We start from the raw sequence: 24,195 nt of genomic DNA, 5'->3' as shown, positions 1-24,195 counted from the left end.
TTTGGATGGGTATATGAATAGGAAGGGTTTGGAGGGATATGGGCCGGGTGCTGGCAGGTGGGACTAGATTGGGTGGGGATATCTGGTCAGCATGGACGGGTTGGACCGAAAGGTCTGTTTCCGTGCTGTACATCTCTATGACTATGACTCTAAACGCTTGGGAATATGACTAACTGCATCAACAGGTCTTACATCATGTTGACTTGGAACTATATTGCCAAACCTACACTCCTACTGGTTCAACAAGCAAGAACTCACTTCTTAACAGCTCTGTTGAAATTATTTACAGTAGAAGATGGTAATGGCTCAAAGCAACAGCTCAGCACTACTTTCTTGGGGGAAACTAGGAATAAGCAATACACTTTCCAATTCTTTCCAGTGACATACAACCTATGAACAAATAAGAAAAAAAAAATTGTTCAACTTCAAAACGGTAGAGAAGGGAGAAAGTTACTGCTGGGATCTTAATCCCAAATGTTTTGTTTGAAGAAATGCCTTGTTCACATGCAAAAGCAAAAAATCGTCCTTTTCACAAGATTACACACAAGGGCAAACTGTGGTTGGGTAAATAAATAATAGTCCTTTAATGCTTTAGTGAAGGTGCAATAGTAAGTGAAGCATATTGACGTTAAAGATAAAGAGGATGCTTCGTATGAAACAAGGAAAACGTAGAACAGAGAAAAAAAAGCTAAAGGCACTGATTCTTAGATCTGCACTGACTATGTCAATGGCTGATAAATCACAATCTGATAAAATGACAGATTCTAGATAAACAAACTGATACCTCCCTGCCTCCTGCAGAGTCATAGTCCAATTATGTTTTTACTTCAATCAATCTGTGCTATAGCCATTAGTGATTCACTATCTCTAAAATCAATAGAGAATGGACCTTTAATGTCCATTAAAAAGTAGGGGGGAGCCTCCACACAGAGCTTCTTCTCTAACAAACAGGAGAAAGCAATTTCAATTTGACTTTTAACAGAGGGACTTCAGTTTCCTATTGATTGAATCATTGTTACAGTCATCACTGTTACAGCCAGTCTCTGGCTCGTCTCTCCCCAGTACCTCGTCAAGTCTTTTGTCTTCTAACTTAGACAAAATAAAAATGCATTTTCTTGATAGCATGAGTGTAACATCAGGCACAGGAAACAGTTCAAAGGATCATTAACAGCTTTCAGTCAAATTCCAGATCAATTAGTCCACACTGCAAACAAATTATTAGAAGCTTTCTAGTTCAATGAATGTTATAACAATTGCTTGTTTTCTATAATATATCATCCAAGAGCATCAAAATCTCAAACTCACATTTTCTATTTGATGTGGTTTGGCTTTCTATGTTATTCTATGTAGTATAGATCACCTTTGTCGAGTTCCTGTTGAGACGGATGCCTTTTAGCTTATTTGCAACGCTGTTTACATGGCAACACGACTAGAGGCTTACACACAGTCTGGGTTTTCAATTGACTTATGTTACTATAAATTACATATACATAGCTGACTGACTGATGACAAGGTGTTGTCTCTCTGACAAAGTGAATGACTAAAGGAGACATTGGCATCTTAATCCCACACGTCACGTCATAATGTCATGTATTATCGTAAAAGGTTCAGGCCTACCTGGTCTGCATTCTATGCCACAACAAACTATATTTAAAAGGTAGCAAATATTCAGATAACATCATGGTGATTGTACACCATAACCAGATATAGCTCTTACACAATTATCGCAACAGGGATGCATGGCTTCACTCTGTAGTGCGTTAGCTACCATGGTAAATCAACATGTATTATTTTTTGCAGATGTGTGGCAAGATATTTTCAGTACCAGAGTCAATGCCCTATTTGATGGGTGACTGATTATATGGAGTTCTATTTTTTTCCCTTCCCTAGTTCATTACAGGAGTTGACCACTGGATTAAAATGGCATATTACCTGGACTGAATGTAAAAAGGAACTGTCTTTTAATGAACCCACATGCTTTTTAACTCTCATCTGTTGATTTGGTTCAAGTCAGGATGGCTGCCTACATGTTCATTAATTATTTAAAAGCAAAATACCGTGGATGCTGGAAATCTTAAACAAGTAGAAAGTGTTGAACAAACTCAGTGCCTGTAGACAGAGAAACAGAGTTGACATTGAGTGTCTGATAGATTTCTTATTCAGAAATCATTTTCTCCCTTTTTCCAACAATGCCTCATGCACTGCAATTAGGTGATAAGAGAATTGGGGATTAATTGGATGATTTTTAACTTTGGTGTTGCAACTAACTGATCTGTAATCTATGAATCATATTAATAAGTAGATCTACGCATAGGTAGGTAATCTATCAAATTCAACAACGTAAAACTGTAGTGTGCAAATAGTTTTTATTATATTTTATTTGGAGAAATCATTTTCTCCCTTTTTCCAACAATGCCTCATGCACTGCAATTAGGTGATAAGAGAATTGGGGATTAATTGGATGATTTTTAACCATGTGTCTCAAAACTGTAGTGTGCAAATAGTTTTTATTATATTTTATTTGGGAAATAAATTTGTTTTATTGTTAAAACCAAACCTGCATGTGCATACTTAGGCTTCAGAGAGAGGCCACCTTCTTAAAATTAAAACAAGGCAAATACGATCCGTCAAGCAAGACTTCAGACCAGGATCTGGTCTGTCCAGTAATAACAAATGGATCACAACTGATTGCCGTGATTAATTGAACTGGCATGTTGATTAATGTCTTTATTAATCCCAGGACAATATGTATATTCACGTATCAGTCTCTTTCTCCCACCACTCCTACTCTCTGCACCCATGTGACCTGAATGCCTACTGTTGAGCAAGTCTTGACATGGAGCTGGCAGAATGATTTGTTAGCCTTTAAAGTTTACATTCTAGGAGAGTCCTAGTTCATCTCTCAATAAGAAAAATGAGTGCTCTAGCTCAGGAACTTTTCATTCATGCCACCTGCCAATGTTTTTCAGCTGTTGCATCTGGTCATCATCTGAATCTACTCTGCTCCAGCTGTGACATTTATACAAGATTGGTATTTTGGTCTGGCATCTTTGGTGTTGCAACTAACTGATCTGTAATCTATGAATCATATTAATAAGTAGATCTACGCATAGGTAGGTAGGTAATCTATCAAATTCAACAACGTAAAAGCTTCGAGTTGCTCATCCCAAGGAAGATACAAACATGTCAGATGAATTATGCCACCGCACAACATGTCTGACCAGTTGTAAGCAGTTAATTTAGTTTGTTTTGACTGCACTATACGGTGTCAGTTTTTGAGTACAACTCACGCAAGATGTGTATTTGCACTAAAACCACTATCAGTTTTAGTAACAATGCAAGTTAGTGGTATTTCGCTTAGATGGAGATAATGGCTTCAGACCTTTCTGATTGAGTCCACCTAATATAGTGGGTTTACCTCATGTACTGTCTGATTGTGGTATAAGCTGTAATGTTGCAGTTACTCCTTGCATCTTGTTAATATGCTTGTGTGGCATTGACAGAACGGAGGAAGCTTCTTTGGCATTTTTCCTTGCTTGGCTCTTCTTCACAAGCTGCTGTGGAGATTGTGTTGTACTTGGTGCTTCTCTGGCTTGAAACATGCAAGAAATTCAATGTTAAAAATCACACAACACCAGGTTATAGTCCAACAGGTTTAATTGGAAGCACACTAGCCTTCGGAGCGACGCTCCTTCAGGTGATTGTGGAGGCCTCGATCAGAATACAGTGATAGAATACAGTGAAAGAAGTGAAACTAACAGATGAAAGGCTTAACAGACAATCAATTCTTCAATGTATAATTTCAGTTACATCACACTGCAAATTTTTGCTATAAATTCTGTGTTACGATCGAGGCCTCCACTATCACCTGATGAAGGAGCGTCGCTCCGAAAGCTAGTGTGCTCCCAATTAAACCTGTTGGACTATAACCTGATGTTGTGTGATTTTTAACTTTGTACACCCCAGTCCAACACCAGCATCTCCGAATCAGAAATTCAATGTTCACTCTTGGAACACGGCTTGCATGCATCATAAAAAGCTGGCTGTAACTTGGTAGAAAACAAGCCACATTTCATATAATATTTGAAGGTTCTACCAAATCTGCCACCAGTTCCAATAGTATTATAGAATCAAGTGCTTGCTAGAATTGTGTCAAACTTCTCAAAGAGTGCCAATGATGCCTTATGTGGGTTTGTCCAAAACCGCTTTACTGAAGGATTTCATGGTGTAGGGGCAATGATCAGATCCATAAGTATTTTAGCTAAGCTAGCTTTTGGACAATCACATCCTGTTCCTTTGCACTGACACCTACCTATAAACTGATTGACTGTTTCAGCTAGCTGTCATAGGTATCACGGGAATTGAAACCTCTATATCTTGAAATTAACTGAAATATAAATTGATCCACTAAAATCTGAAAAGCTTGTTCAGGGTCTTTGTGGTCATTGTCAGAAATAATGGAGGGTTTTGCTGTTCTTAACTTTTTAGTGCCCAAAATGAGTTGAAGTTTGACTATCTATAAATCTGTGTCAGGTATTTGTTGGTCTATAACAAACATTTCTTTCTTTAAGTAACGGATACTTTGATAGAATGTCAATGGATTATCAATCCATAGTCTGATACTCCTGCTTTCTTTTTGTGGCTTTACACTCTCAAAAAGCCAGTGTAACAACCTACATTGCAGTATAGTGTTGATCCTATTTTTTTTTGGATTTTCCTTTCATTATTGTAGTAGAAAAAAAGTTGCTGACCTTTAAACGTTGCATATTTGTGCTATAGATGTTCATGCCATGAAGAAAACAGTGATGACATCGCATGAACTTTCAAATTTGTTTCTTTAAACACATTTTTGTAAATTGTGAATAGCAGATATTGGTAAAGCCTCTTTCATGTATGATTTATTTTACTGCTTTTATCTGCATTTTATTCCAGGGTCACTTTTTTTGATTGTGGCTATCTTTAAGGACTTTTAAATTGTCTTCATAAAATCAGAGTTGCCCTGACCTCTTCTAAACTACCTGTTTAAGTGCAAGAGAGAGAAAGCAGAAGAACACTCACTGTGCTTCTGTACACATTTGCAGCTTTTAGTTTGGTTGTGGTACTTTTATCCTGAGTGTACCTATAATTTCAACTCTGAACCCAAAGATAGAAAGATAATGTCCCTGTCGCCACCTTTTCAGCCTTTAGTTACTACTTATGTACATTAGTTAGTAGCACTAAGAGCCCATTCCCTGCAACCACTATATAGTTTGTTGTTTATTAGACGAGGGAAAGTCAAGCTTGCTAAGTGGGAGTCTCAGGTTGTAAATACAATTTATTTACTTGCATGGTTACAATAGCACAGATTTACAGAGAGTCGGTGTTTTATGCTTCCTGATGTTAACATAAAACTGCTGACTAGCCGAACATACTACACAGATCCAATACACAGAATGACTAAAGGAATGGTGGGTATCGTTATACTAGAATATTGCATGCCATTACTTCATGTATTGTCTTAAAAGTACAGATTAGATTAGATTAGATTACTTTACAGTGTGGAAACAGGCCCTTCGGCCCAACAAGTCCACACCGACCCGCCGAAGCGCAAACCACCCATACCCCTACATTTACCCCTTACCTAACACTACGGACAATTTAGCATGGCCAATTCACCTAACCTGCACATCTTTGGACTGTGGGAGGAAACCGGAGCACCCGGAGGAATCCCATGCAGACACGGGAATGTGCAAACTCCACACAGTCAGTCGCCTGAGGCGGGAATTGAACCCGGGTCTCTGGTGCTGTGAGGCAGCAGTGCTAACCACTGTACCACCATGCCGCCCACAGATCTGTCTAATCTGTAAACTATACTGCAATGCAACACTATTAGCTCAATAGTGAGCATCTTATGCGATGATTGATACTGAGATATCAATCTACCAGCATTCTTTCGGCTGGAGGAGAAAGATAGCATGAGCATATGTAAACAAATAAAAACCAAATTCTGTGTCAATAGATGGCACTACATTGTTTACACAGTTTATAGTCTCCTCACTAAGGAAATCATGTCAATATCAGCAGGTGAACTCAACTGGCTACGATCAATAATTTGCTGCAGGCAATAAACCATTTTAAACAGGTTAATGACTCCTTTAAAATTGTCTTGTTTGTATGACATTGCTGCGCCAAAGACAAAATCTGGACTTTCAAGCTCAGGCTAAGGAAGAGATCCTTAGTGGGCGGCACGGTGGTTAGCACTGCTGCCTCACAGCGCCTGAGACCCAGGTTCAATTCCCGCCTCAGGCGACTGACTGTGTGGAGTTTGAATTGGCCATGCTAAATTGCCCTTAGTGTTAGGTAGGGGGTAAATGTAGGGGTATGGGTGGGTTGCGCTTCGGCGGGTCGGTGTGGACTTGTTGGGCCGAAGGGCCTGTTTCCACACTGTAATGTAATCCAAAAATCTAATCTTCTCTACAAGAGAATATCTCCTACTGTGTACTTTGGCCTTTTTGGGAACTTTCTACAATTTCTAAGGGTTGGAATTATGTACTTTCTCCTTCCATTTGTCATTAACTGTGAAATGGGAGGATTGCAGATTTACAAATGAAAAGAGTAACAATTTTAGTATGATTTGTGGGACCCATATTTTAAAAACTCAAACTACGCTTCAGCAAATGTCAACACTGTTTCTTCTTATATGCTCCCTTTAATAAATCACAATATACATCATTCATTTAGAAAATCCAAAATTAAAGACAATTGGACCTTGATCAAATGGGCCAATGGACTGAGGAGAGGCAGATGGAGTTTAATTTAGATAAGTATGAGATGTTGCATTTTGGCAAGGCAAATCAAGGCAGGACTTACACAGTTAATGGTAAGGCCCTGGGGAGTGTTGCTGAATGGAGCCGTAAGGGTGCAGGTTCATGTTCCTTGAAAGCTGAAAATGTGTTGCTGGAAAAGCGCAGCAGGTCAGGCAGCATCCAAGGAACAGGAGAATCGACGTTTCAGGCATAAGCCCTTCTTCAGGAATGTTCCTTGAAAGTCAAAGGTAGACAGGGTGGCAAGGACAGTATTTAACATGCTTGCCTTCTTTGGTCAGTGCAAGGAGTATAGGAATTGGGAGGTCATGTTGCAGCTGAGTAGGATATTGGTGACGCTACTTTTAGAATACTACATTCAATTCTGATCTCCCTGTTTGAGAAATTATGTTGTTAAATTTCAGAGGGTTCAGAAAAGATTTACAAGGACGTTGCCAAGGTTGGAGGGTTTAAGCTATCAGGAGAAGCTGAATCGGCTGGGGCTTTTGTCTCTGGAGCATCAGAGGCTGTGGGTGACCTTACAAACATTGATAAAATCATGAGAGTCATGGATAGGGTAAATAGACAAGGACTTTTCCCTAGGGTGGGCGAGTCAAAAACTAGAGGGCATTGGTTTAAGCTGAGAGGGGAAAGATTTAAAAGGGGCCTGAGGGGTAGCTTTTTCATGCAGAGGATGGAACTTTATTGCTGGAACAGCACAGCAGGTCAGGCAGCATCCAGGGAACAGGAGATTCGACGTTTCGGGCACAGGCCCTTCTTCAGGAATCTGAAGAAGGGCCTGTGCCCGAAACGTCGAATCTCCTGTTCCCTGGATGCTGCCTGACCTGCTGTGCTGTTCCAGCAATAAAGTTTCAACTTTGATCTCCAGCATCTGCAGACCTCACTTTCTCCATGCAGAGGATGGTGCAAGTTTGCCAGAGGATATGGTGGAGGCAGGTACAATTATGACACTTAAAAGGTATCTGGATGGGTATAAGAAGAGCAAGGGTTGAGGGGCTTATGGGCCAAATGCTGGTAAATGGGACTAGATTAATTTAGGATATCTGGACATGGAACAAATTGGACTGAAAGGTCTGTTTCCATGCTGTATATCTCTATGACAATGACAATTGGCGAGCTGATTTTACTAAATGAACTGCAAGTACGTCAATGAAATAGAGAATGTTAAACACTTAAGCTTATGGGTGACTTACTTTTGATGCCAAGTTTTCTACCAACGCAATCATGGAGGATTTGAACAAAGTGGCAGCAGTCAAAGGCCGTTTAGTCACTTCTGTGATGCTGAGCTTCCCCTCTGGCCACATATTCTTTAGCACAGGATTTGAGCTGGCGAAGTACAAAGTTAATTATCAATCAAAACTTTTAAACATGACAGGTTGAAGCAATGTCAATCCACATTGACAGCATGTACTTCATACATTTTGGAAGTCAAATTATTGTCAAATGAGGCAAAACGAAAGCTGGCTTATATGGTCAAGTTGATAAAAAAAATCCAGTGAGCGATTTAAAGCTTAATATAATGAGATGATAAAATTGTTACATCATGTTCATAATTAATCAGTTATGCATATAATATTTCTGCTGGCCCATTAATAATAGCTCATTGAGTTGTATACTATGTGAGCATTGGAATCCAGACCTAACAATATAGATTTGCTAAAAGATTCTACAAGAAACAGCATCAGAAACTTTACATTCACCTTTTTGCTAACTATCTTTCAAATCTTTTCTGCCAGGTGAACAAGTGTTTCAATGTCTATTGTATAAAGACACATTTTATTGACTGCTTGAAGGATTGAATTCTACAGCTTTGGTACTCCTAGGTTGATAATCTTCTTTTAAGGAAAAAAAGTTTACATTCAAGACAAGTGTTTTAGAATTAATTCAGTCAATTATTAGTGAGAGGGAAGAGAGTATTTTATTAACAAGAATTACCAAGGAATATTGCACAGATTACGGCCCAGCTGCAAATCAATTTTGTTCCCTTGATAAGGCTTGAATCATAGGTTATCATGGAATAAAGTGCCAAAATGATCAATTATTTTAACCTAACTTCCCACCAATACATTTTTGATTATTGAAGAGTTGTGTTAAAAGTTTCAGCTGTTAAATCGGTTTGTACTATCAACCAATGAAAACCAAATGATCCTGTCCTTCCCGTTATGGAGACCAGAACTGGATATACAACTCTAGTTGTTTCCTAACCAAAGCTTTCTAAAGTTTCAGTTTGATGTCCATAAGACATAGGAGCAGAAATTAGGTCATTCAGCCCATTGAATCTGCTCCACCATTCAATCATAGCTAAGCTTCTCAATCCCATTTTCCCACCTTCCCCCCATAACCCTTGATCCCTTTGACAATCAAAAACCTGTCTATCTCCATCTTAAATATACTCAATGGCGTAGCCTCCACAGCCTTCTGTGGTGGTGAATTCCATACATTCAACACTCTCTGGCTGAAGAAGTTTCTCTTTATCTCCATCAGCTATCCTTACTGTTATACTCAATGCTTCTACTTAAAAAACTCAAGAGACCATATGTTTTTCTAATTACTTTCTCTATGTGTCCTGTCACTGACAATGATCTATGTATATAAACCCTTGGTCATCATATCCCTGCACACATTTCAGAACTATGTCTTGAAATACAGTCTGTCCATAGCCCTTCTGCCAAAATACACACCATCCAAGTTCTGTATCAAATTCCATCTGCCACTTTCTACTTCTGTTAGTCCATACATTCCCCATTGTAATCAATTAACAGTTCCAAGTTTTGTATCACCAACAAAGAATTAACCAGCCTTTTGTTTGACAAAGATTAGCTCACTGAGTGTACCAACTGAGACGACTCAGCTACTCTGCCAAATGTGCATTCCACCTAGCGAGTTTTGAGAAGATCTGTAGTTCAAGTTGGCTTCATTCGGAGGCTCACTGAAGACGTTACCTAGTATGGTGATGAAATGTCTGAAAACAAACTTTCCAGCTCAGCGAGCAAACCTACATCCAATGTATTCCAACTCTTCATCTTGCTTGTATCTAAAGAGACTTGTTTGCATATATAACAAAAATTCAAACAGAAGATAAATCATGTGCATTACCTGATCAGTTTATCTTCATGGTTATTATGACTGCCTCACTTCACCTCTGTCGATCTCTATGTGAGGGGTACATTTAGAGGTATGTGCAAATGTCTGAGTTGAAAGTTCAGCTCAGAGTTGCACACTGGATACAACCCATCTTATTATTTCATCCTTGCTACAGGGAAATATTTTGCTCGAATTTTTCCACCCTAGCCATAGTGGAACAGCTACCTTGAATTTACCACTTAAGAACCAAACACACAAGCCTGACTCCAAAACAGTGGCCAAGTGTGTCAGAAAGCTGTGCCACATGCCACTTCAGCTCAAGAATACTGTGTAATTACAATGACAATTTCTCTTAAATTTAAATATCCATATTTAAAGTTACTGGTGGGCGGTAAATCTTGCGGCAATGCCAAACAATAGTTGAAGGCAATTGTAGATTTATACACATAACATTTAAATAAAAACTGGGATAGTCATGAAATCAATTATCCTACTTTCATAAATTGTTATATTTAGATTTATTTAATATTGTACCGAGGTGAAGTGAAAAATGTATAGTGTCAGCACGTTCTGGCGCCATCTTGGATTACAGAATAAATTACTGAATAAATTGTACAAATGGTTAAATACTGAATAAATTAATATTAAATTGTTATAATGAAATCTTAAAGAGCTTCAAATGTTAATCTTTCCCTCTCCATAGCCTTCTCTACTCTTCCAGTCACGACCGTCTGACATCATCCCTGTGATCCTAGCAATGTGTTCCTTTCCTGCCACCACTGGCACCATTGCTTCCGCGTCACCACCTCCAACGCCTGACCTCAACCGGTGGGTCCTGGCTCTGAATTGACCAATGATGTCATGACTCATCTTCCGATGCCACCATTCGAGATGGAGTGGGGATGGAGATACATGAAGCCCTGACCTTCCACAGGTGGTGGTAACCCCAGGGCAAACAAAACTAAAAAGGTGACCAAACTACCGAGCCGGAAAGTGAACGACGGAGCTGTGGGGATGCGGCTGGATCTGCTGCATGAGCCCATGAGCAATTGAGCCCTGTGCTCAGTTACCATTAAAGAGCGAGAATTATGAAAATATGTGGCCAACCTCAGAAAGCTGTTTTCTTCAGGTGAAATTATGCTGTTTCAGTAGGAAAAACCATCTTTGTTAATGGTACAAAGTAAATTACTCAATTGATATAATTTCACAGTGAACCAGTCAATTCCAGTGGGTGATTTTGTTACTCTACTCCTGATACACAAAATGAAACCAGTACAAATATAAATAAAATTGTTCAATAATAAAAAGCATACAGATTAATATGTAGCTGCCCTCTGTGTTAACTTCACACTATATTTGTGAAATATTTGTCCATGTGTGAACATTTCTTTTTCTGTGGCATTTTTTATTTCGGTTTAACAGAATCCTCAATTTTACATCATATTCTCGACTGAAAGTTATCAAGAAGACAGTTGTAAACCTTCATTCATTGATTAGAAAATATGTTTGCAATATTAAACAATGATTTATGCAAAGCTTGGGCTCAATATATGACGCAATACTGTCTCTAGCTGCAGTAATTTAAGTGTGAAATGTGTATGAAAAAGTCAAGCAAGTGACAAAGCAATTTCAGATGAATTGTCATGATCAGGTAACTTCAGGAAGAAAGACTTTTTTTTAATCTCTTTTTAAAATCAATTAATTATTTCCACACACCTACCTGTTATACATTAGTCGCTTGAAGTCCTGGAATAGAGTATCCTTGTTTTTGTCAATGAAGCCAATCACGGAATATCTTCATAGAGAAAAATTTTTTTTTTATGAAAATGTCAAAATGTCAAGCACTTATTTCATCCACCCTGCCCCACGGTCATGATGCCTTAAGTATAATCATTAGAAACCTCCATCGTTTTGAAGGATGAAAGAGATAGGTTGGCTAAGAGATTCAGAAAGAATTCCAGAGCCTAGCTTCTAGTTGCATGCATACTTGTGTCAGCCATGACGGACTGAGCTGACAATCATGTATATTACGCTTGCTATGCCCACTTTGTTGGCACTCAGAGTGTTGGCCCCAAGAACTAGAGATTAATATTTTATCAGAGTTGCTATAGGAAATAGAAAGGGGAACAATGGTTGGTAGACTAGGGGAAGGATAATTTCAACACTTTCACTTTCAAACTTACACAACATGCCCAGCGTAGTGCTTAATGCGAAAATCTCGATCAAAGTCCAGGGTTTTATCAGTTGCACAAAGCTGAAACAAAGCAAAATAACATCACATGTTAGTGACCATTTGTCATTCTTGACAATAGTCTGCTAACCACTGCACAAAGATAGTATTAGAGTACTTAACAATTGCATGAGGATTACTTCTAGTAGCAAATTTTGGTATTAATTTCAAGTTCTGGTCTGGTTGCATCAGAGGGTGTGATCAGCTGATTATTTTACCAAATAAGTTTGTCTACAATTAATTTAGTTCAATAAGGCAATTGTTAGTGGTGATCAATTATTCAGACAATGGCTTCTGATCAACAGGCAAAAAGGTTGCTTTTGTTACTAATTTAAAAGTGACATAATCCATGATTTATTGTGAAATGGATACAAGATTGTTAATGTTTTAGCATCTCTCCAGAAAAGACTGGATGCGCATGAGAGATTTTGATTATTGTTGTATAAACAGACTAATTATACACCAGGATGGGGTCCCATCAAATTTGATGTGCTCATGACTTCAAATGGATCAATGTTGGCAGAGTATTAATTAGATACCTGGAGGGAAGAATGGTTAATTCCAATCAGATGCAATTTAGCAATCAGATCAGTGTTTCAAGCAAATCTATGACAAAACAACAAGCAAATTTTCCATATATGGTGTTTACTGATGGAAATTTCTTAAAAACAAAGACCACTCCTGAGGAAAAGGAACTGCTAATTGAGGATATTAAAATCCTAGTTGTTGAACATCTGAAAAATGCTTTTACAATACTGCACAAAAGTATATTTTAAAGAGAAAGGAACACCTTTGGGCATGATGAGCATATTTTTTCACCAGTAGTCATCACATTACTTTATATTTCAGATGTATTATCTGATGTAACAAATAAATCTTTGCTCTTCTGAAAATAAATTCAACTTTTATAGCAAGGTACACACAGACCACAACAGACAATATATTGTTTCTGTTTCCACCTCACTGATATTTTAACTCCTGCTAACAGACTGTTCTTTTAAAACTGAGTTGGAATCTAAAATGAAGAGGTATATGTTAATCGAAAGGACATAATTTGCCATACTTTCGTACAGAGATTAACCAGAGAATGTACAGCAGAAACCTCCCCTGACATACAAGACACATTCCCTAGTCTGAAAAAGGGATGGTTCTGAAATAGAATGGGTTGTGAAAATGTTTCCATTCTTTCATAGGCATTCAGATACAAAAAAAATGATCTGTTGCAGGGAACATACTGCTCACTTTCAACAGAGATTTCCTTATTTTCAGTGTTAGAAACGTACGTCCCTTTTATGAGTCAACCCACAACAGCCTGAAGATCGATTGACAGCAGACAATGCTCCATGGACTGTATTTAAGAGCTGGATTCTTCTTAAGTTTGGAGTTGGCTTCTAGATAAGGAAAGAGTCCAGTAGGGAAAGGTAGAAACTGGTGTTTGTGCTGAACTATGAATCTACAAAAAATCCTTTATAATGTTGGAATGCCTTTTGCTGCCTAATTCAACAAATGAATCAGAGGCTGATAACATTAATGGCCAATGATTAAAATAGCCATTTGGTAGACCAGAACTCAACTGTTGCTTAAGAAAATACATTCTATTGAAATTTCTTTTCTTGCATTCATCAAAATAATTCAGAAGGAGAAAATTAACATTTCTACTGCATAAGAAGTGTGCGCTGATTGGCATGCAGTCTACCTGGTAGAGGCATTACCATGGAGAATGAATGAGTTAATGATGACTGACAGTTAACAGTCAGGTTTTTGTTTAAAAAGTCAAACAAGGTGTGTTCACCCTGATTGGTCAGGACATCATCCTGAGAAAGTAACCTGCAAATACTGATCACCTAGTTCATTGACGTTAAAAATCAGTGCATTGTGTGTGCACGTTCTATCTGTATATAATACACAGGGCCATGTTCTTTAATATGCAAAGTTTATAGTACACACAGCCAGATCTCACAGTGAGCCCAATTAACAATTCTAAGTTAGCTCTGCATGCAATTCCTCACAAGCTCAGGATCATCCTAGAGGGAGGGTCCAGGAAGACTGGAAAATATCTAAATGAACAGCTGCTTCAGAAGGCAGGGAGGCAGAAGACAGGAAATTATAGGCCAGTTTGCCTAACTTCTGCTTTTGCTAAGACTTTAGAGTCCATTATTCAGGATGAGATTGCAGACTATTTGGAAGTGCATGATAAAATAGGGTTGAATCAGCACACTTTTGTCAAGGGGAGGTTATGCCTGAAGTCTATTAGGATTATTTGAGGAGGTAATGAATAAGTTAGACAAAACACATCCAGTGGACGTAATCTATTTGGATTTCTAGAAAGCCTTGACATGATGCTGTACAGGAGGTTGTTAATTAAGATGAAGAGTCCATGTGTTTGGATATATGTTCTAGCATGGATAGAAAATTGGCTGACTAGCAGAAGGCTGAGAGTGGGGATAACGGTGTCTTTTTCAGGGTGGCAGCCAATAATTTGTGAAGTTCTTCAGGTCAGTGTTGGGATCCCAACTATTCACATTGTACTTTAATGAGCTGGATGATGGAACTGAGGGCATTGTTGGTAGGTTTACAGTTGACACAAATGGGTGGAGAGACAGGTAGTGTTGAGGAAGCAGGGAAGGACTCAGACAGGTTAGGAGACTGGGGAAAGAAGATGGAATACAATGTGAAAAAGCTTGATGCACTTTGATGAGAAAAAGTGAGGTGCAGACTATTTGCTATATAGGGAAACACTTTGGAAATGCGATCACAAAGGGACTTAGGAGTCCTGGTTCAGGATTCTAAAGGTTAACATGCAGGTTTAATTGGCAATTGGAAGGTAAAGTGCAATGTTACCATTCATTTTGAGAGGACTAGAATCCAAATGCAGGGATTGGTTATCTGCATTTGGAATACTGCAACAAGTTTCAGACCCTGTATCGGGAAGGATGTGCTGGCCTTGAGGTGGTCCAAAGGAGGTTCATAACAATGATCTCGAGAATGGTCTGTTTGGTATGGGCAGTTAAGGATTGTTGGTCTGTACTCAATGGAGTTTAGAAGTTTTGGGGGCAGGGAGGGAGGGAATCTGATCAAAACTTTCAGAGTACCGAGAGGTCTGGTTAGAGTGGACATGGAGAAGTTGTTTCAATGAATAGGACAGACTAGGTCCCAAGGGCATAGACCCACAGTGATCAGACAATCGTTTAAAACTGAAATAACGAGAATTTCTTTAGCCAGAGGGTGGTGAATCTGTCAAACTCATTGCTGGATAAGGCTATAGAGGCCAAGTCATTGAGTGTCTTTAAGACAGAGATAGATCAGTTCTCGATTGGTAAGGGTATCAACGATCACAGGGAGAAGTCAGGAGAATGGGGTTGAGAAACTGATCAGCCATGATTGAATGACAGAGCAGACTCAATGGGCCAAATGGCCTAGCCCTGATCCTATATCTTATGTTTTATCCAGAAATATTGTCCAATTGCGAAATCACATCTATCGTTATACACTGTGCTGTCAATTTTGCAAGCAATTGTCCAATCAGTACCTTGCTTTTTGTGAAAAGATGAAGGGAATGCTGTTTGATACTTTCCAGCAGAGCTTGGACCAAATGGCCGACATACCCAGCAACAAAGCCTGGCAGTTAACCTTGCGTAACCACATCATTAATTGGTGCGTTCTCCATGGTAATGCCTCTACCAACCAGAATCCACTTGCTAACTAATAATTAATTTGCGTTCATGCGCAGGATTACAAGATGATACTCTGATTGCATATATTTGTGAGATGTAATAGGTCATTACACAGCACCAATGACATTTTTATGCTTGACAATGACATTTTTGGATTTCTCAATGCAAGACAGAAAGGATATATTTATTTATATTTGCATTCACTGTCTGATATCTAACCCTAGCACCAACTAAATACCAAAATAGGCGTCCCTGCTACATTACACGTTTTTTTTTTAAAACAATGTAGAATTTGCCTGGTATCAAATTAGCACAAGTAATTGAGCATATGCCTGCACAAAGTACATTCAATGCAAATCAGGCTTTTGCAATCCTATAGGTTAGTTTAAACCATCCTAATAGAAGCTGAACCAGACTAAAAGAAAGCACATCCCAAGATGGATGCAGTCATTAATGCAAGTTTGTGTTAGTCGTGCCCATTGGAAAGTCTTCAAGGAAGTTCTTAAGCTTCTTTGTCATAATAGGCACTTTTGGAATTTTTTTTGCTATACTAAGAATCTGATCATTGGTATCAATGAAACTAGTAAATGGCTTGGTGTATTATTCAACGTTTATGGTGTACATGACCTGATTGAATAAGCTTCTTGTTGCTCTAAACCCATTTTCAATTATATAAATAAAGCTTTCAGCAAGAAACAACATGTAACACTTTGGCCTGGATTTTTTCAAAGGCCAGCCATTATTCAAGCATTTAAGGGTGTTTTACATGGGGACCTGCAGAATCCTACAGCAATCTGAAAGTGTTGTCATAAATTGAGTTTTTCACTGGGTGATTTGTCTACACCTTATGAACATCGCTGTTTAAATCAAAGGAATTCGAGAATTTGGAGGGTGCCAAATTAATGAAATTAACTACAAGTGTTATACAGAAGAGTTAGATGAATAAGTACACTTTCTAATTTCTGAGTAACTATTTAACATATGTACTTCACTCACCATCAACTACATATCATCTCACAAGGTCCTTACTTGATACCCCATCCCACTCCATCCCTAGCTCCAAACCTCAATTATCACCAGACTTGAACCAAATCCCAGACTGCCAAATAAACCTCAATTCTCTCAGACCTGACACCCATCCTCTCACCCACCTCACCTATCCTAAACACTACCTCACTTAACTGACCCTGAGCACCCTACCCACTTGGCAGCCTACCCCCTACTTACCTGGCACTCTATTTTCCTATACCTCAACATCACACTGCTGTCAGCACCTTGAAATTTCAGATTATGCCAACGGACTGCTGTGAAAAAGGAGTATAGTTTACTTTCCTCTGACACATTTACACTATGAAATAACTCTCAGAATGCAAGTATGGTTTTGCATATCCAGAGCTGTCTAGAGAAATCTCAAACATGCAGCTCCTTATTTTGGTAACAAAAAAAAAATGGCTGGTCTGGCAATCTGTATGACACTGCCACTCCTCAGAATCAAACCCATTTTTTAACCTACATGCCTTTTCAAACACTGCCCTGTGGTGCTGCTTCAGCAAGTGCACTGATCCACTGTGTATTGCAGTTTCCCATCCACTTGAAATGCTGAGCTGACTGCTTAGTTATGAAGTCTCCCTTGGGATTCAAAATCTAAATTCAATACCCTTAGAAGTAGAACACATCTTAAATAGGATTGTGGAAATCTTAAGAATCAGGCTGACTTTCGTCTATTATATTGAGAACTATACTAATTAAAAAGAAAATGGTTTATTCGGTGTCTGAACCAATTACAAATGCAAGCAGAAAAATTGAAAATTTTCAATTCTACAGGATGCTTTGACCTTACCTTAAACAAAATGAACAAGAGAAGACTTTAAGCAGCACACAACATGAAAAGTATAATTCACTTACTTTTAATAACTGCTCTCAATAAATGATGAAGTAATACAACTCCAAACTAAGCAGAGCACAAAATGTGCACGATTTGTTTTTAATGGGTTTTACCTTCAGCAGGCATCTTTACTTTGGCAAAAGAACTAAAGCCAGCAAAAGGAAAATTTGTTTCATACACCTTTAGTGATTACAGTCAGATGTCATCAGGCCATCCAAATGAGAAAATGATTCCACATGCTTCATTCTTTTCTCATCCATGTTATTTTGCATCAAAGTATGCTAATATTTTTATATATTACTGAGCAGATGGTTTTGCTACAGCTTAATGACAATCCATATCTCTTTACTGTTTAATGAAATCGGGTCCAGGAGACATTTAGATCTCTTCCATGTCTACCATAATTACTCACATTCCTATTTGTCAAATTAATTATATTCTGAACACCTACTAAAATTCATGGTAAATTTAATGACGGGTTTTAACAATTTAACTATAAAGATCGAAAAGATTTGTGAACAGAGTATAACCTTGCTGCAATCTTTATTAATCGTTATCCACTCGCTGTATTCATGGTCTATTGTTGTTGTTGTTTGGTTCCAATGTTCAGTTTTGAAATAGTCTTAAGTCTGGGACTTTCAGCATTTCAAACATTGAAAGAAATTAAACGAGTGCAATTGCTTTCTAGGTGGGTAGCCTATTAACAAGTGATGGGAAAGGTCATAAAGACAATAGGAAGTGGATAAAACTTACAAAACAAATCTTCAGAAAAAGTGTTGGTTCTTTTGAGAAATAAAAAGCAGAATAAAACTACTGCTTCTAATTAACATACCATATGGATGTGAATGTTGTCATAAGAACAAGGAAATTGGAGATAAATTAAAGGCAACAGAGACAGACAGAGACACTAACATCGAGACATAGTGAGACACAGTGTGAGGGAGCAAAAGATATATTGTACTTATTCGTACTGAGGAAGAATTAACTAAAGTGAGTTGATTTCAAAATCCACAGGAGGGTAGAGAGATCAGAAGATTTTATTTGCATGTTGATTTACTAGAACAAAACCTAATCCTCCAAGACCTAGCAATGAAGATAAATTTGGATTGTATTTCCAAAGGTAGAAAATTAAGGAGTGATCTAATTAAGATGCTTAAAATAGATTTGATGAGATTGCTACATGTTTTTATTATTCAAGGGCGAGGTGATGGCCTTGTGATATTATCACTGAACTGTTAATCAAGAGACCCGTAAAATATTTGGGGACCCAGTTCAAACCCTGCCATGGCAGATGGCGGAATTGGAATTTAATTTTTAAAACCAATCTCAAATTAAAAATCTAATGAGGACCATGAATCCATTGTCGATTGTTGGAAAAACTCATCTGGTTCACTAATGTCCTTTAGGAAGTGAAACTTCCATCCTTACCTGGTCTGGTCAATGCGTGAATCCAAACCCACAGCAACATGGTTGACTCTTAACTGCCCACTGGGAAACTAGGGGTGGGCAATAAATGATGACCTACGTCATCTTGCAAATGGATAAAGAAAAACAAGTTTTCAGTCCCTGCACAGTACTGAAATGGTTCTCAGAGCAAACAGTAATCTATATGATTGTGTCAAATGCAAAGTATTCCTTTTTATCCTTCTCTACCAACCAGTAGTGTTTACTACAGCTGACCACATCATCTTTCTCCAAACCATTTCAACTGGTGTACAGCTGAGTTTGGTTACATTCGTCGGGTCCAATTCTTATTTATTTAATTGTATCCAGAGTATCACTTAAAATGATAAATCAGGGCATAGTGATAATATCATTAGTTATTTCTCTAGTAAACTGATGACCCAGGCTAATAAGGATATGACAGCAGCTGGGAGTTTAAATTCTATCAAGAAAATAAACATATCTGACATATGGCTATGTTTCAGCTTTGGTGCTAATACACAATGATCATGACATGGTTAACTGATTGCAATAAAAAACCCATTTGGTTCACTACTGTCCTTTAATTAAAAAGATCCATAATCCTTACCCATTCCGGCCTACAAGTAAATGCAATACCACAGCAGTATGGTTGACTCTCAGCTTCCCCTGAAATGGCTTCACAAGTCACTCAGTTCACAAGTAATTAGACATATGTAATAATGGTCTTACTGGCGATGTCCACATCCCAAGAATAAGAAAGGAAAAATGGTTTTGCTTCCCACTCCCATACATTACCTCTGGTGCTCCACATGGATCTGTTGTTGAACCCCTCTCTATTTCTCATTTAGATGCTATTCCCCAGCAATACTGCAAAAGCATAACATTAGTTTCTAACAACAATGTGCGCTGCACCCAACACACCTTTCAACTCCTCCACCATTGCTAAATGATCAGATTGCTCATCAGACAAATAGTAAATTGAAAATTTTATCAGTAACCTATTGACTTAACTGAAGACCTAGTTTTCAGTTCAAACTCCATCAGTCTGTGGAAACTGTCTGAGACTAAACCAGAATATGCATAACAATGGGTCCTAGTGACCTTGTGATGAGCTTTCAATAGTGCAGCTACCTATCCTATCTCTCATTCAGAACATTTTCATCTCTGCAAATATAATTATTCAAATTCATCCCTGCCTCAGCTCATATGCTGAAAATCTCTTTCATCCCTTTGTTACCTTCAAACTGGATGATTCCAATGAACTCATGACTTGTCAGCCAGAGTATAAAAATCTTGTGTGGACTGAAGATTATTCAAATTCTGTTCTTATGTCCTTACTGAAAGATTAAGACCAGTTCACTGATAACATCATGTGCACTGACTCTCAGTCTAGCAACACCGCAATGTTTAAAATTCTCATCCACATTTCAAATCCTTCCATGGCTCCCTTGCTCCATTTCTCAAATCTGCTTCAAGCCCACAGCCTTCTGCAATATCTCTGCTTGAGAGATTCTGGCCTCCTTAGCATTCCAGTTTTGAGTACTCCTCCAGTAATGGCTGTGCCTCAGTTGGGTAGGTCCCAAGCCCTGGAGTTCCCTTCCTAAACCTCTTCAATTCTATATCATTTGTCCTTCATGAATGCTCCTTAAAACTCTCTCTTTGTTCAAGTATCTGTCATGGCATCCACCTTTGTACCTCAGTATCTTGTCTTGCTTTGTAATGTTTCAGTGAAGAATTTGGAACATTTTGTATTTATATACTTTAATATAATAACATACCATAATATAAGTTGTTGTTGTCAAAGAAACCCATTTCCTCTGCTATGGGGAAATCAATTACAAAGGGACTTGTATTAAGATTACAGGCTGGGTAAGAATGAAATTAGGAAGCAGTGCTAAAAGTGTGTTAAAAATATCTTGTTGAGTTAGTGGGCATAGATCTGGTAAATGAAGCATAATATGGGAAAATGTGAAATTGTCCATTTTGTCAGGAAGAATTTTTTTTAAAATTAAACTCGTCATGGACCAGACCAGACCCCCTCAAAACATTTCAAGAAAATAGCCCAGACCCCAACTTTGCTAGTTATTTTAAGCAGGTGTAACACTGATATTCCAGGAGTGATGCAATTGGTCAAACCACGTAGTTTTTAAACAAACCAAATTTATTTACAAGATCACCAAATGAAACACAAAAATAGAACAGAATACCAAATAACTTTATCTATCAGGAAACCCAACAGACTATCAACTTAATGATGCTGTTCCCAAGATTTGCAACAATCCCCATAAACATCCCTTGGCCCAAAAGATAAAATCAAACACAAGGTCGTACAGGAGAGAAGTTAGAGAGAGGGTCAGCATAAGATGTACTTCTTTGGGTCAATCAGCTTCACAACTGCATGACTGCTTTCAAAGAAGTAGCCAGCTAAAGCCAAACCAGAGAAAAGCTGAGCTGGGCAAACTAGCAGTTCCCTTTCATTATACAAGAGCTTTTTTTCCCCTAAAAAGCTAAAAGCATTTTGCCTGAGGCAGTACCTGTTCGTTATAGTCAAATTGGCCCTAAAACCTTTCAAACTTAGACTTTTCAGAGTCTGTGTCTTTTACAACCTCCAAAAAACAAACCAAGGTCAACAAAACCTTGTTAGTGGAGCAATATCATCACAAACTTAAAAAAAAACTTTTAAAAATTAAATGATAAAAGAGATTGCAGAATGACCCAAGTGTCCTCATGCATGAATCACAAAAGGTGAAAAGGTGACACATGTAGGACAACACTGAGGAAGGATAATAGAATGTTATTGCTTATGAGGATATTGTACAAAGGTAGGGATAGTATTAGTGATACTAGGCAGTAGTAAGACCACAGCAGATCAGGCAGCATCCGAGGAACAGGAAAACCAATGTTTTGGGTGAAAGCCCATCATCAGGAATGAGGCTGGGAGCCTCAGGGGTGGAGATGCTGCCTGACCTGCTGTGTTTTTCCAACACCACTCTAATCTCCAGCATCTGCAGTATCCACTTCTGCCTAGTAGTAAGACCACTTCTGAAATACTGTACTGTATCGAACTCCTTACTTAAGGAAGGATGTAAAATATATTGAAAGCAGTTCCAGGAAATTTGTTAGACTAATACCTACAGTGGATGGTTGTCTTATGAGGAAAGGTTGGACAAGCTAGGCTTGTACCCGCTGGAGTGAAAGAGGTAAGTTGATTGAAACAGATAAGGTCCTGAGATCTTGACAGGCTGCATGTGGGAAAAGGTGTTGTTCTTGTGGGGGAATCTAGAACTTGGTCACTGTTTAAAACTAAAGGGTTGCCCATTTAAAACAGATGAAACTGTGTTTTTTTTTCCCCCCTTTGTAAGTGCCAAGAGACTTTGGAAATCTCTTCACTAAAAGTTAGTGGAAGTAGAGTCCATAACATTAAGACAGATGTCAACAGATTCTTGATAATTGTAATAAGCAAGAGAATGAAAGGTAATCAGGAGTAGACAGAAATTGAGTGATGTGGTTAGCCATCATCTTATTGAATAAAGGAGCAGGCACAAGGACTGAGTTCTTCCGTTCCTCATTCATATATTTATATTTTCAAATGGTCTTCTCACTCAAGGAACTGTGGCTGCTGGAACAATTGGAACTTGCAAGACTGAATTTTTTTTTATTATTAGTTAAGGGTATCAATAGATATAGAATTAAGAACGGTAAATGGGAGTTGAAGGACTCTACCAGCCCATATCCAAATGTTGCAAGACCTGGACACCATCCTGGTTTGGGCTGACAAGTAGCAAGTAACATCTGTGCTACACAAGTAACATCTGTGCTACACAAGTGCCAGGCAATGAGCATTTCTATCCACCACTCACAAGGCAGGAGTGTCAGGAAAACTCCCCACATTCTTGGATGAGTGTAGATACAACAACACAAGATGCTTGACCCCATCCAGAACAAAGCAGCTACTTTGCTGGGTGACACTACACCCACAAACATTTACTTCTTCCAGCATTGCTCAGTAGGAATAACAAGATGCATGGCAGAAACTTACCAAAGATCCTTAGACAGTGCCTTCCAAGCCCACAACTACTACCTTGATCATCAAGGAGGTGAAGGGCAGCAGATACTGGAGTACATCACCATTCCAAGTTTTCCAACAAACCATTCATCCTGACTTGGAGATATATCACTGTTCCTTTAATGTCATTGGATCAAAATCCTGGCTCTCCCCCACCCCCTAACATGACAATGGTGCACCTACACCAAACAGACTGCATTGGTCCAACAGAGCAGTTCACCACCACCTTCTCAAAGACAATTAGATATGGGTAATAAATGCTAGCCAAACCAATGAAGGCCACATCCTCGGAATGATTTTAAAAAAAATCAAACTAAATAGCAAACTAGGCTTGTAGAGCAAGTGGCATTGTCTTGTTACTTTGCTATTAGGAGTCATTAATATTGTAAACAGAACCAGGAAATAAAGAGAACTAATCCAGTATTGAGAAGACAGCAGATACCCTTGTTACAGGGAGACATTTCTCTCCTCAAATGCAGCAGATCCAGGTCAATGCAGGTTCACTTATCATTCTTAGATTCCTCTTCTGACAAAGTTTGGTAAATATGCACTGGATTAAGCTTAAATTACAGAACAAAGTCAAAAATCACATGACGCTGGGTTATAGCCCAACAAGTTTAATTGAAACCACAAATCTTCAGAGCCCCTGTTCCTTCCTCAGGCAGGTGTGCTCTTCTAAGTTAATGGAGTCCCCATCGGTAGTCAATTCAAAGCCACGCACCAACTGGAGGAAGAGCACACACTGTCAGTGACTTGTAACATTAGTAAGTGCATTGACGATGTCACTGTGTGTGAGATCACCATTTCTTCCCAATCAGAAGCTGTAGATGACGGTAAAGAGGTGTGCTGCTGCTGAGGACCTGTGATTCCGCCTTCAGAGTGGATGACAAAGCGGCCCTAACAACAGGGAGAAAGTGAGGACTGCAGCTGCTGGAGATTGGAGTCAATGAATGTGCTGCTGGAAAAGCACAGCTGGTCAGGCAGCATCCAAGAAGCAAGAGAATCAACATTTTGAGCATAAGCTCTTC

The 24,195-nt window shown here is 38.6% G+C and overlaps 1 protein-coding gene across 1 annotated transcript in view; it reads right to left on the bottom strand.

The window, feature by feature from the left end:
- myo1d (myosin 1D) overlaps positions 1–24,195 on the bottom strand; it is a 525,665-nt gene that overhangs the window by 349,469 nt on the left and 152,001 nt on the right. Inside the window, exons 12-14 of the mRNA XM_043675298.1 lie at positions 12,071–12,141; positions 11,608–11,682; positions 7,997–8,129 (exon numbers count right to left, since the gene is read on the bottom strand). Of these exons, the coding sequence (XP_043531233.1) occupies positions 7,997–8,129; positions 11,608–11,682; positions 12,071–12,141 (279 nt within the window). The remainder of the gene's footprint in view (positions 1–7,996; positions 8,130–11,607; positions 11,683–12,070; positions 12,142–24,195) is intronic.

Source organism: Chiloscyllium plagiosum, chromosome 33, assembly GCF_004010195.1.
Source record: "Chiloscyllium plagiosum isolate BGI_BamShark_2017 chromosome 33, ASM401019v2, whole genome shotgun sequence".
Lineage (NCBI taxonomy): Eukaryota > Metazoa > Chordata > Chondrichthyes > Orectolobiformes > Hemiscylliidae > Chiloscyllium > Chiloscyllium plagiosum.
The sequence above is the reverse complement of the archived record's forward strand: the minus strand, read 5'-3'. Positions and strand labels throughout refer to the sequence as shown.